This window comes from Indicator indicator, chromosome 21, assembly GCF_027791375.1.
Source record: "Indicator indicator isolate 239-I01 chromosome 21, UM_Iind_1.1, whole genome shotgun sequence".
Lineage (NCBI taxonomy): Eukaryota > Metazoa > Chordata > Aves > Piciformes > Indicatoridae > Indicator > Indicator indicator.
Window position 1 is genome coordinate 383,234 of NC_072030.1, and position 14,496 is coordinate 397,729.

A 14,496-nucleotide genomic window follows, 5' to 3' on the forward strand; every position below is an offset into this window, starting at 1 on the left:
CTGGAGCTGCTCCAGTCCCTTGATGTCCTTATTTACTCAAACATTACACCACAGGACTCTTACCAAACACATGCCTCCACCCTGGACATTACAAACAGGTGAACAGAGGAAATGTTACCCAGGTGCACCCCACTACCTCCCCCCATCCCCTTGGAAGTTGGTAAGAGATCCCTACCAGCATGTGCCAGCATCCTGGGGTTTATAACAGCACAGTGTTGGTTAAAAGCAGATTTGGGTCAATAAACAACTTTCTGATATAGAAAGAAGAGTTGGCAGCAGGCTGTGAGCACAGCACTGAGAGGTGAGGAGCTGCCACTGGCTCTTTCCTGGCCAACCACACAGGGCTGGCTCCTGGGGTTTACCTGAATATCAGAGGTGTTTGGATCATTAACATTGGTAGTGATCTTCTCCAGGCTCCAGAAAGGTTATGCTGGGACTTGCCCAGTGTGATCCCAGCTACCCTGAGCTTCCCTGCTGGATCACAGCCAGCTGCCTACCCAGGGCTGAGGTGCTTGGGGATTTGCTTAATTAAATTCATCTTCAAAACCCTCTCTCACCACAGGCACTTCTGTAACCACAGGACAAAGAGACTGCCAGCAGAACTGCTAACTGCTACAGCATGGGCACAGCACAGACAGAATCACAGAATCACAGAATCCATCTGGTTGGCAGAGGCCTCCAAGCTCATCCAGCCCAGCCCTTGACCCAGCACTGCAGACAGCACCAAACCATGGCCTAAGCACCAGGCCCACAGCTGCTGGAACACCCCCAGGGATGCTGACTCCAGCACTGCCCTGGGCAGCCTCTTCCAATGTCTCAGATCCCTTCCAGGGCACAAATATTTCCTCATGCCCAGCCTGAACCTCCCCTCCTGCAGCTTGGAGCCATTTCCTCTGCTCCTGTCCCTTGTCCCCAAGGAGCAGAGGCTGTCCCCTCCTCGCTCCAATCTACCTTCAGGGAGCTGCAGAGAGCAATGAGGTCTCCCTCAGCCTCCTCTTCTGCAGCCTGAACACCCCCAGCTCCCTCAGCCCCTCCTCTAGCCCAGGGGCTCCAGGCCTTTCTCCAGCCTCACTGCCCTGCTCTGGACAGGCTCCAGCCCCTCAGTGTCCTTCCTGCAGTGAGGGCCCAGACAATGACCAAAAGCCTTGCTGGGGGGAGCAGGGAACACAAGCTCCTCCAGCATCACAACTGCAGCAACCAAACCCTTCAGCAGAAGTTCCTGTAGAGTCCTCTTTGTAAACCACAAAGTATGAAACCAGGAGAAGCTCTGTCTCTGTAATATTTCCATTGGAAAGTTTTAAAACTTGAGTCCAAATTGTTGTTTGATGTTTCCATTTTTCTCTCCCTCTTTTCTTTATTCAGCAACAGCTTTCTGTAGACCATCCCCAGAACTTTTTAGTAGGCCTAATATCCATAAAATATCCTGAGTACCTCAGTACCAGAAGGACCTCAGGGAACTGCTTGAGAGAGTCCATCCCAGACCCACAGAGCTGCTGCAGGCAGTGGAACATCTCCTGTGAGGCCAGGCTGAGGACACTCAGGCTTGGAGCTGGGAGCAGAGGAGCCTGAGGATGACCTCATGGCTGGGGATAAAGATGTGCAGGGCTGAAGCCAGGCTCTGCTCAGAGATGGCCAAGGACAGCACAAGGGGCACTGGGGGTGAGCTGGAGCAAAGGAGGTGCCACAGGAACAGGAGGGAAAACTTTGTCCCTGTGAGGGTGCCAGAGCCTGGAGCAGACTGCCCAGAGAGGTTGTGGAGTCTCCTTCTCTGGAGACTTTCCAACCGCCCCTGGATGTGTTCTGTGTGCCCTGCCCTGGGTGCCCTGCTCTGGCAGTGGTTGGACTGGATGAGCTTCAGAGGTCCCTTCCAACTCCCAATGTTCCGTCATTCTGAGTCATCCCCCAAGGGCAGCACTAGATTCCCCTACACTGAACAGTTTGCAGACTCAGCTTGCCAGGGTGCTGGGCCAGCTGATTCCAACTCCACCATCACCTAGCAAAGTTGGACCTGATGATCTTTGGGGTCTGTTCCAAGCTGGCCCTCTGTGAGTCTGAAAATCTGATGCACTGCTCTGGTTAAGGTGCAGAACAATATCTGCATTTAAAAGCCCTCAAGAGAACAGAGAACAAAATAAACTTTTCTCAGGGGAGTCTTCCTCCTTCCCTGGAGACTCCATTCTGCCTTTGCACTCAAGAAACCCTCTATGGACAGGCTAAGAGAGCTTCTCTTTGCTGGGCCACGTGGTGCTCTCTTCCCACACCCTGCAATCAGCCATGTTCCATCCCACACCAGAGGCAAACCTTGCTATGAGTTGGTTGGTTTGTGCTGATTAAAAATTCATGCTTGAGTGCTGCAAAAGGCAGCTGAGCTGTTTGCAAGGTTAGCTGCAATCAGAGCCAGCAGCCGAGCAAACCCTCAGCTCAGCAGCCTGACAAGAGCCTTTGTCACTCTTCCCTTGGCCCACTTCACATCTGACAGGTGACAAGACATCTCTAACACAGGAACAAATGCTCCAATTTATTCACCCAGCCCAAACAAATGCTCCTGCAGAGGCTGCCTCTGCTAATCCCTGCCAGCAACCCCATGCTAGTCCCTTCCCATTTGTCTGGCTGCTAATTAGGGTGGAACAATGCTCCATTGTCAGGCTCTTCCCCCAACTCTCTGCATGTCCATGTGCATGCATCTGCAGGCAGGGACTCAGCCTACTGACAGCCAACTGTTTTGGAGGGAGGGTGGGGGGTGGGAATGAGATAAATGCTAAAGGGGAAACCTTTCAGCTCTTCTCCTAAGAACAAAGCACTCAGCACTTCTTGACAAGTGTCAGAAGCACTTTGGCTGCAGGCAACCCCCTTGCAAACTGTTTGAGCACAGCTATCTCAGCACCAAAGAGTCTGTCCAGTTCTGGTCCCCCCTGCACAAGAATATGGAACTGCTACAGAGGGTCCAGAGGAGGCCACCAAGATGATCAGAGGTTGGAGAACCTCCCCTGTGAGGCCGGGCTGGGAGAGTTGGGGCTGTTCAGCCTGGACAAGAGAAGGCTCCAGGAAAACCTTAGAGCAGCTTCCAGTACCTGAAGGGGCTCCAGAAGAGCTGGGGAGGGACTTTGGACAACGGCTGGGAGTGCCAGGATGAGGGACAATGGCTTTGAGCTGGGAGAGGGGAGATTGAAGTGGAGATGAGGAAGAAATTGTTGGCAGTGAGGGTGGGGAGAGACTGGCACAGGTTGCTCAGGGAGGCTGTGGCTGCCTCCTGCCTGGAGGTGTTGAAGGCCAGGCTGGATGAGGCCCTGAGCAAGCTAGGCTGGTGGGAGGCGTCCCTGCCCATGGCAGGGGGTTGGGGCTAGATGAGCTTTGAGCTCCCTTCCAACCCAACCTTTTCTATGAATCTATGACTTGTAATTGCAGCTGTTTCCCACTCCCCAGGAGACTCCCACACACACTCCAGTTCCTCTGCTCTGCTGTCCTGTTTTCTACTTCCCATGCCCCTGGACCCCTCTGAGGCTGACAGCTAAGCTCTGCATTGGAGTGCAGGCCTCACTGATTATGTTCCAAGTATGATGGAGCCACAGAAGATCCAGTTATGAGCTAACACAATGTAAACAGCATAGAAAAAAATTATCAACAACTGGAAATTAGGGTCTGCAAAGCCAGGGAGCCTCTCAGTCTCACTGGAGCTGCACTGGGGCAGTGAAACAGAGCTGACCACCCACTGCTTGAAGGGCAGCAACCCAGCAAGTGACCACTGGGGCTTGGGAACTTTCCATGTGTATGTAGGGAGCCCATGGTAAAGGCAAGAGAACAAAATTCACACATAATCCTTGTCAGGGCAGTCCCAGGCTGGGGTTGTCCTGCAGCAGAAAACCCAAACCAACCCACAGGCTCAACAGTGCCAAAAAGCACTGAGTTATTGATGGGACACCAATGTGGGTGGGTGGCTAAGGTCAATGGTCTCCTGGTGTGCTTCAAGAAAAGTGTCCAGCAGGCCAAGGGAGGCTCTCAGCCCTAGGTAGACCACATCTGGAATGCTGTGCACAGTTCTGGGCTCCCCAGTTCAAGAGGAACAGGGATATGCTTGAGAGAGCTCAATGGAGGGCTCCAAGGCTGCTGAAGGGCCTGGAACACTGTGTGAGTGTGCTGCGTTACACCTACCCTGGAGGGGCTGAAAGAACCCAGCCCCAGGGGGACAAAACAAACCTAATCCGGGGGGGCTTGGCCCCTCCCGTGCCAGGAGAAGGGGGTCCCCTGATGACAGTGGTCTGTTCCACTCCCCCTTGCTGTCCAGCAGCCTATCAAAAGAGCATACAGCTCGCTGCTCCCTGGCTTTCCTGCCTCGTCCGCTCGAAAGAACATGGCTGCTGCTGCTGCTGCACTGACCATGGGGCTGGGGCCTACTTTCTTCCAGCTGAATCCACTGACATCCAGGGCAACACAAGGGCATGCAGGGCAACACAAGGGCATCCAGGGCAACACAAGGGCATCCAGGGGAACACAAGGGCATCCAGGAGAATACAAGGGCATCCAGGCTTGGATTTGTATATTTTGCCATTTCCCCTCATTCCTCACCTCTGTGAACCCTCCCTGTTACTGCTTTATACTTGTTTTTCTTTTGTAAAAAAAGAAAATTTACTACTTCTACTTCCAAACTGATTTCAGACTATTTCTTTCACGAATTTACTTCTTCCTCTCTCTCTCCCTGGGAGAAGGGAGAGGGGCGGGGGGAGGAATCTCAGTCTGTTATCGTTTGAGGTCCTGAACTCCTGTCAGAGCTCAAACCACCATGGTGAGGAGGGATGGGTGAGAGCCCTGGAGAAGAGAAGGCTGAGAGTAGACCTTATCAGTGCCTACAAGTATCTGAAGGGTGGCTGCAGGAGGATGGAGCCAGGCTCCTCTCAGTAATACCCAGGGATAGGATGGGCAGCAATGGATGGAAACTCAATCACAGGAGGTTCTATCTGAACATGAGTAGAAACTTCTTTGGTGTGAGGGTGCCAGAGGCCTGGAGCTGGCTGCCCAGAGAGGTTGTGGAGTCTCCTTCTCTGATGATCTTCCAAACCCACCTGGCTGTGTTCCTGTGTGCCCTGCCCTGAGTGACACTGCTCTGGCAGGGGGTTGGCCTGGATGGTCTCTGGAGGTCCCTTCTATGATTCTGTGACAGGGGAGTGTCACCTCTCCCTCTACATAGACACAGAGCCCTTAGCATGAGCTGCTCACCATTTCTCACTAGGCTGTATTTGAGTCCTGGAACCTACATCAACCTGAAGGCCAAAAAGAGCTTCACCGCCTAGCCCAGCAAAGCCTCTGACCACAGAGCTAGAACAGGCCAGGGCAGCCCTTCCCGAATGCTCCTCACCCCCTCCAGGTTTCTTCCTTTCAGTATATACCTAATGGTTCTTATCCAGTTGCATGCTATGACTGCATGAAGTGCTCTTCATTTGGGAGAACAGAAGTTACTGTGGAGAGAAACAACCTCATGCTTTCATCCACAGATTGCACTGGGTGGGAAGGGAGCCTCCAAGGGCATCCAGTCCAATCACCCTCCAACCAGAGCAGGCTGCCCAGGAACACATCCAGCCTGAGCTGGAATGGCTCCAGGGATGGAGCCTCAAGCACCTCCCTGGGCAGCCTGTTCCAGTGTCTCCCCAGCCTCACTGTGCACAAGTTCCTCCTGAGGTCCAGCCTGATCTGCCCTGCTCCAGTTCTAAACCATTGCCCTACAAGCCCTTCTGAACAGTCTACTTCTAACACCCTAGCTCCTTCCTGCAGTGCTAACAGCTCCAGAGGATGTCTGGAGTAAGCAGTAAGTAGTTCCCAGGGGCAGCAATGAAATGCTGTTTCCTCACCCACCACACCTCACTGTCACAGCCTAGCACCTGGGTCATTCTCCACCTTACAGGACCCACTGCAGACTCCTTGTACATTAGAGCTCTTATCAGCAGGACAAACCCCCCCGGGTGCTCTCAGCAGGTACCTGCTGGCTGCAGGGAAGGCACTGCTGCAGTGAGGGAACTTGGGTGGCCACAGGCACTGAGGGGGATGCCAGTTACACAAATCCTTGCCTCAGAGGAGGACCACAGCAATCTCTAAGATTCAAAGATTCACAGGATAGTTTGAGTTGGAAGGGACCTTCAAGATCATCCACACCAAGCCCCTGCCATGGGCAGGGACACCTCCCACCAGCCCAGCTTGCTCAAGGCCTCATCCAGAATCACACAGAATCGCACAGAATCACACAGAATCAACGAGGTTGGAAGAGATCTTCAAGATCATCAAGTCCAACCAATCACTCAACCCTAACTAATCAACTAAGCCTGGCCTGGAACACCACCAGGCAGGAGGCAGCCACAGCCTCCCTGGGCAACCTATGCCAGTCTCTCCCCACCCTCACTGGAGAGAATTTCTTCCTCCTCTCCTCTCTCAATCTCCCCTCTCCCAGCTCAAAGCCATTGTCCCTCATCCTATTAAGTCCTACAAGAGGGTTCCACCTCAGCCTAACAAGGGCATAACATGGGATTGACAATTCCTGCAAAGGAAGCAGGATACACATTTGGGAGAGGGGCAGTGGGGGAAAAGTCCTCCAGAACCTCTGGATAACATGTCCCTATGGTATCCATACACCAGTCACAAGGACAAGATATCTCTATGAATCCAAAGCATCCCAAGCAACCAAATGACTGAGGCTTTCCACAGGTGCATTTTAATCCCACAGTGGGCAAGGGATGAGACAGGCATGCAGGCAGCAGTCAGGGTTCTAGGGAATGAGGGAAAATAGCTTTGCTTTGCTTATTTTGCTCCTGACAAATACACTAGACAGGAGTGCTCCTTCCAATCAAGGCTAGAATGCAATCAGTCCAGCTACTGATGTGCAAGATTTCTCTGCCAGCACCTTTCAAGTGCTAGAAGACTCCTTGCAGCTATTTCAGGTTCTTCACACAATGCAGCAGCAGCTTTCTCAAGTACTTGAAAGAGCTGATTTACAGCAATTAGCCCCAGTAACAAACACCTCCCTAACCCTTCCCTTCCACAAAGAGGCTGCTCCAATTAGCAGCTGATCAGCTTCATCAGAGAATCACACAAGTGTTTGGGTTGTAAAAGCCCTTTAAGATCATCAAGTCCAACCATCAACCCAATACCAGCATGGCCACTAAACCATGCAATCAGCCTGGCCCTGCCAGTCCCTGCTGGCTCTCTTCACTAACCAGTGAGGTGGTTCAGAAGGGGACTGGCAACCAGCAGCAGTTGGTTAAACTGCATGAGAAGAAATAGTTTGCAATGGAAGTGATGGCCTCCTGGCTTGGATCAGAAGCAGGGTGGGCAGCAGGGCCAGGAGGTGACCATCCCCTTGTGCTCAGCACTGGGGAAGCCACACCTCGAGTGCTGTGCTCAGCTCTGGGCTCTCCCTGCAGGAAGGACATTGAGAAGCTGGAGCCTGTCCAGAGCAGGGCAGTGAGGCTGGAGAAGGGCCTGGAGCCCCTGGGCTAGAGGAGGGGCTGAGGGAGCAAGCTGCAGCAGCGGAGGTTCATGCTGGACATGAGAAAATATTTCTGCCCTGGAAGGGATCTCAAATATTGGAAGAGGCTGCCCAGGGCAGTGCTGGAGTCAGCATCCCTGGGGGTGTTTAAAGGTTGTTTAGATGTGGTGCTTGGGGATATGGTTTAGGGGTGAACCTTGTAGAGCAGGGTCAGTGCTTGGACTTGATAACCCCAGGGGTGTTTTCCAACCTGAATGATTCTATCACTTTGTGCTGCCACACTCAGCTGACTTTGTGCTTCTGCCCAAGCCCAAAGGGACCAAGACAGAGAGCTGGGCAGCACTGGTGCATCTGTAGCTCCTGATGCAGCATCACTTCAAAGGCCATGTGCAGAAAACAAGAAGTTAGCTTCTTGCACTCAAGGAGTTAATTAATAGGAGGAGAAAGGGAAGCACTTGGATGCTGGCATAAGGCAGAGAAGACAACAAAAGTGTGTAGCCTTGGCAGAGTCAGGGAACGGTTGGACTGGACGATCCTAAGGGGCTTTTCCAACCAAAACAGTTCTGTGATTCTGTGATGAGTGACCACTGCTGGACAAGGAATGGGAGGGAGCAGAAGTCTGCCCATGGACCATTGTCACAACAGAGATGCCCTACGACAGCTTGCTTGTAACAAGATTATTCTGCAGTGGCCTTCACACATTGCTCCATTCCTGCAGAGAACTGGCAACAAACAGCACAGTCACAGCACAGCAGAGACAGTTACAATTCCCAGACTCCTAAAGCAAGTGATGACTTCAGTTCATGCAAATCCCCACCTTGGGCAGCCTGGCAGAGCCTCTGGGTGCAGAATTTCTGCCACCTTCCTCATGAGTGCCACTGCAGTGTGCAACTCCCTTCTTCATGGTTCAGCCTTTCCCTGGCAACCCCACCCCAGATGAACACTGCCAGAGCAGAAGAGGAAGCTCCTACCTGCTTTGCACGTTCTGCCATCATCCTCCAGCTGCACACCAGTGGGGCAGGCACAGCTGTAGAAGGGCTCTCGTGGAGACAGCAGGCAGAGGTGGGAGCAGCCTCCGTTGTTCTCCTCACAGGGAGTGTGAACTTCAAGAAACCAGAGAGGCACATTTTCATTCTTCTAGAACCCCAAAAGCTCCCTTTGCTCCCCAAGATATTATACACTCCAAAGGCTTGCCACAAGAGACAGGGGGACCACCAAATAAACTGCTTGATTCCCTCCCCTCCCAGCATCTTACTTCCAGGGGCACCTCAGTGGAGATGCAGGCAGGAGCTGGTTCTGGCAGAGCTGACAGCTCAGCACAACCTCACTGCACAGCTCTGTCACTGACTCCAAAGCTGGGCACAGTGAAGAGCTTGCTGCAGCAGGTGCCTGGTGGATGCCAGGTGTGCTAAGCACCATGGAAATGGAAAACAGGGCTTGAAGGATGGGGATGGGAGAGCAGCCAGCTCCATGAGAGGAAGGGAAACAGAACAGTATGTGCAATGTGGCCAGCAGAGCAAGAGAGGGGATCCTGACCCTTGGCTCTGCAGAAACCTCACCTCCAATCCTGCCTCCAGCTCTGCTGTCCCCAGCAGCAGAAGGACACAGAGCTGCTGGAGAGAGTCCAGAGGAGGCCACGAAGATGATCTGGAGCTGGAGCAGCTCTGCTGTGAGCACAGGCTGAGGGAGCTGGGGGTGTTCAGCCCGGAGAAAAGAAGGCTCCAGGGGGACCTGAGAGCTGCCTGGCAGGACCTGAAGGGATCCTGCAGAAAGGCTGCAGAGAGACTTTTGCTGAGGGTGTCTGGAGACAGGCCAAGGGGGAATGGTTTGAAGCTGAGGCAGAGCAGGGTTAGAGTGGAGCTGAGGAAGAAGTTCTTGAGTGGGAGGGTGGTGAGACTCTGGCACAGGTCACCCAGGGAGGCTTTGGATGCCTCCTAACTGGAGGTGTTGAAGGCCAGGATGGATGAGGCCTTGAGCAACCAACTCTAGTTGAGAGGTGTCCCTGCCCATGGCAGGGGGTTGGAGCAGATGATCTCTGAGGCCCTTCCTAACCTAAGACATTCTGTGATTCCATGAATCTCCACACTGCAGTAGTGTTTCATCTTGGAGATCTGTACTGAAAAGCTTTCCCAGCAAGTGAGAGCACTGAGTGAGCAGGAAACCCAGAGGAGCAACAAGTGACAAAACAAAATCCATCCAGAAGTGGGGGGAGGGATGAGGGACAGGCACAGAATCCCTGCAGGCACCAATTTCATTTACCTGGGGAAAAAACAGCAGCAGAGCTGAAATTGTAACCAGAAATAACAGTGTGGGGAAGGGCAGTCTATTAAAAAATAATGATCAAGGTGGCAGGTTGTGTCAGATCCTTCCAAAATTCAGCCACAGCTTGAGCAAGAATCTCAACTGCTTTAGTGTCAGAAGCACAGCTTCTGGCTAACTTGGTTTGTGTTACTTCCACTGACAGGAAGAGGGGAAGGAGGGAAGGAGGGAGGGAGGGCTCCTGAGCTGACTGAGGTCAGTGGCATCTGAGCTATTTGCACCATGTGTGCTCTGTGAGTGGCCCAGGAACACAACGACCCAAGGCTGTGACATTCCCTGAGCTGAAAGCAATGGCAGGAATTCAGCACACACAAACTCTTATCTGGAGCTGGGAGATAAAGCAGGATGCTGTGTGCACCCAAAGGCCTCAAGGGAATGAACTCCCCATGTTCCATCGCCAAGGGGGTCTCCAAACTCTTCCTGCTCACTCTCAAGCCTGTCCCTATAAAGCACAGCAAACATGGTCTGCATGGAAGCAGAATTCACAGTTAGCATCAACAAAGAAGACATCCAAATGGCAGAACACCTCCAGGAGGCATGAGATGACTATTCCCATAGCTACTTAATGATACACACTACCAACAGGACCACTCCATTGCTCCCAAGTTCCATTCTCAAAATCACAGAGCCAGAGAACGGCTCAGGTTGGAAGGGACCTCAAAGATCAACTACTCTAACCCCCTGCCATGGGCAGGGATACCTCCCACCAGCCCAGCTTGCTCAGGGCCTCATCCAGCCTGGCCTTCAACACCTCCAGGCAAGAGGCAGCCACAGCCTCCCTGGGCAACCTGTGCCAGTCTCTCCCCACCCTCACTGGAGAGAATTTCTTCCTCATCTCCACTCTCAATCTCCCCTCTTCTAGCTCCAAGTGTAAGAGTACTGCACTGGATTTTGTCATGTGCTGTGTGATCAGTGAGCTCATCCCAGTGCAGGTTGGAATTTTCAGAGGAAGGTTCAGGATTTGGATACTTCCAGCTCTAGCACCTTGGCCAGGTGCCCAACCCTTACACCTTCACAGTCACCATTTGATGACCAGTGTGTTTCTGGTAGGTAAATAGGAGCCATGCAGGGAGCTGCAGGGCACAGTGACACATACAGTATGGCTGTCTGTCCGGGCTGAGGACCTGGATGTCCATGGGGGAGTAGAGGGCAGACAAAATCTCCCTCCTCTTCTCTCCTGTCCTTTTGTTACAGGCGTGGATGGAGCGTGTCTGCCAGTCCGTCCAGTACAGCATGTCCCCAGACAGGGTCAGTGCAAAGGGGTGGGTCAGGCTCCCTTCCACCACCTTTTGCCTAGGAGAAAGAAAGAAGAAAGGTTAAAAATGCATTGCTGACACTGGCTTTGTACAACTCCTATTGGAATTGTGGCCTTCCAAGGAATTCACTGGAGCAAGGGATTCACCTGGAGATCACAGGATGTTAGGGGCTGGAAGAGACCTCTGGAGATAATCCAGTCCAACCCCTACAAAGATAAAAGTGACGAATGGAAAAGCAGACTTTGCCCCCTCAGAGCAGTGAGGACACAAACACTCTGGGATTCACAGCAGCATGAGGGGTTCAAGGCCAGCTTGGATGGGGCCTTGGCCTTGAGCAACGTGGTTGAGAGGAAGGTGTCCCTGCCCATAGGAAGGGGCTGGAACTGGATGATGTTTGAGGTCCCTTCCACCCCAGACCATTCTCTGAATCTGTTATGTGATTCAGCTTCATGCCTGCCCCTGACAGCCCACATCAAAGCCCTCCATCACAGGGCTGTGCAAATGATCAAAGACCACTGCCCTTTGGAGGCAAACACAGGGTGGAAGAGTGCTGCTCCAATCCAAGCACTCCTTTGTCCCTCTTTGCATAGAGCATCACAGAATTGTTTGGTTGGAAAAGGCCTCCAAGACCACTGAGTCCAACCCTCAAGCACACAGACAGGTGTGTGAACTGGACAGGTATTTGATACACATCTGACATCCTTGCCCAGGACTTGGACAAACCTCATCCACTCCAGCCATTAACCCAGCACCACTGTGGCCACAGGTTTCTGGAACACCTGCAGACATGGGGACTCCACCACCTCCCTGGGCAGCTTCTGCCAACCCCTGACCACTCTTGCACCAAAGAAATTTTTCCTCATCTGAAACCAAACCCTCCCCTGGAACAATTTTGTGCTGCTTCCTCTTACCTTGGTTGGAGCAGACCCAGCTCTTACTCAGTGATGTTTTTTCTCAATACTAAATATTCACAACCAGTCTGTGTCAGGACACTTCAGCTGTTGAAGGGATCTGTGCATTTGCACAGCAATTAATAGCTGTACCCAAAACCACCAAACACAGAACCACAGACTGCTTTGGGGTGGAAGGGACCTTCAAGATCCTCCAGCTGGACAGGGACACCTTCCACTAGCGCACGTTGCTCAAGGCCTCATCCAACCTGGCTTTAAACACTGCCAGGCTAGGAGCCTCCACAACTTCTCTGGGCAACCTGTTCCAGTGCCTCACCACCCTCATGAGGAAGAAGTTTTCCCATGTTGATGTGTGTCCAAGTGGTGCTTTTTTCCCCTTTCTCATCCAGAAGTTGATCTGTGGAGCACAGCTAAAAACCTCATCACCATATTCCAAACTCAGTTTACAAGTCACCAAACAGGAACATTCTTCACAGCCATGGAATTGGTTAGGCTACAAAAGACCTTGCAGGCCACCCAGCCCAACCATTAATCCAGCACCACCAGAACCAACACTAAACTGCTTTCCCCAGCACCACATCTCCACGGCTCTGAAACCCCTCCAGGCATGAGAACCCCACCCACTTGCTGGCCCAGCCTGTTCCAGAGTCTAACAACCCTTTTGAGGAAGAAATGCTTCTTTATGCAAATATCAAACATCTGCACATGCTTTCTAAGCTCCCAGGATGCCCAGATCTGCACACCTCCCAATGACCTTCGACAGCAGAGATGCAGGAGTTCTGGAGACCCTTACCAAGTCAGTCAAAAGAACCTTGACAACTGCTCAGTCAAAGCCAGATGAAGGCAGTTTCACCAAACCCATGCATTTGATCCCTGCACAGAGAGGCACACACAGCCCTTCCAAACCAGTGTCTGCCACCACAGACCAGTATGCAACAATGGGGAGAGCCGAAAGCATCATGCTGAGGGACACTGAGGAGCAGATCTTTCTTATACAGCTTCACAGACTGCAGCAGGTTGGAAGGGATCCTCCAAGGGCATCTTGTTCAACCCCCTGCAGGCAGCAGGGACACCTCCAGCCAGAGCAGGCTGCCCAGGGACACATCCAGCCTGAGCTGCAATGGCTCCAGGGATGGAGCCTCAAGCACCTCCCTGGGCAGCCTGTTCCAGTGTCTCCCCAGCCTCACTGTGCACAACTTCCTCCTGAGCTCCAACCTAACTCTGCCCTGCTCCAGTTCCAAACCGTTGCCCTCAGCCTTATCCCCACAGCCCCTTCTGAACAGTCCCTCCCCAGCCATGCTGCAGGTCCCCACTACCCTTTGGTTGGGCTCATCCAACCAATTCCTTACGCACTGGACTGCATTCCAGCTGTTTGCATTGAAGAGACTGAAGCAAAACCCCAAAGCCAGCTGCCATGTGCAGAGCAAGGAGTCTGCTTCCTTCTGGGCAGTACAGGTACCACCTGCATCTTCCAGCGTGGGGGGCAATACAAAAGGTATCCCCAAGATTCTTCATCTGTATTCAGACATGGAGGAATTTAGAGCAGACTGCCACACGCAGACAGGTCTCTGCAGGTCCCAGTGCACAGCAGGGAATGTGGGGAACAGAACACAAAATTCTTCTGTTGCTTCTTTCTGCTGCAGAGACCAAACTGGAACTGCTCTACAGTTTCTGTGCTTCCAATCCCCCCCAGATCCAAGGACAGCAACACTGACTGCACTTTCTCCTTCCTCTCACATCTCAGTAGGGGCTGTCTCCTCTGGCAGCAGCTGTTTTCCACTCTCTCTTGCCCCTATTTCCATCATTTTTAGGTATCAAGTCTCTCCCCCTCCTGTAATTACATCCCTTCAAATACTCCCAGCCCATGTCCTTGCAAACAGAAGCCTGCTAGGATGCATCAGGCACAGTGCTCCAGTGACACGAATTCCCTTGAACTGTGAAGTGGTTCTGGGATGGGAGGGGGAGAAGCATTTCAAACCCCAAATGGGCATGGACAAGGCTGGCTGAAAGCTATTTTGCTCTGTGGTGAAGGGACAAAATCAACCTCCAAAGTTATCATCCACTTAGAACCATGACTGAAGTCTGCCTTAATCACAGAATCACAGAACATTAGGGGTTGGAAGGAACCTCCAAAGATCATCCAGCCCAACCCCCCTGCCAGGAGTGGAACCTGAGTCCCACCTGCACAGACTCCTGTGTCAATACTGATTAGGGGAAGAGAAAATTTCAGTTTAAGAGTTAAAATTAAGATCAATATTCTCAGGTACCAGCACAGGTTGGGGGCTGATCAGTTGGAGAACACCTATGGCGAAAAGAACCTGGGGGTACAGGTGGACAACAGGATGCCCATGAGCCAGCAATGGGCTAGGAAGGCCAAGGGCATCCTGGGGTGCATTAGAAGGGCTGTGGTGAGCAGGTCAGAGAGGTTCTCCTGTCCCTCTGCTCTGCCCTGCTGAGGCCACATATGGAATATTGTGTCCAGTTCTGGGCCACTAAGTTCAAGAAGGACCTCAGGGAGCTGCTTGAGAGAGTTCAGCACAGA

General features: G+C 52.5%; 1 protein-coding gene across 1 annotated transcript in view; it reads right to left on the reverse strand.

The window, feature by feature from the left end:
• LRP5 (LDL receptor related protein 5) overlaps positions 1-14,496 on the reverse strand; it is a 137,030-nt gene that overhangs the window by 72,128 nt on the left and 50,406 nt on the right. The window contains exons 4-5 of the mRNA XM_054390312.1: positions 10,884-11,080; positions 8,440-8,571 (exon numbers count right to left, since the gene is read on the reverse strand). Coding sequence (XP_054246287.1) covers positions 8,440-8,571; positions 10,884-11,080 — 329 coding nt within the window. The remainder of the gene's footprint in view (positions 1-8,439; positions 8,572-10,883; positions 11,081-14,496) is intronic.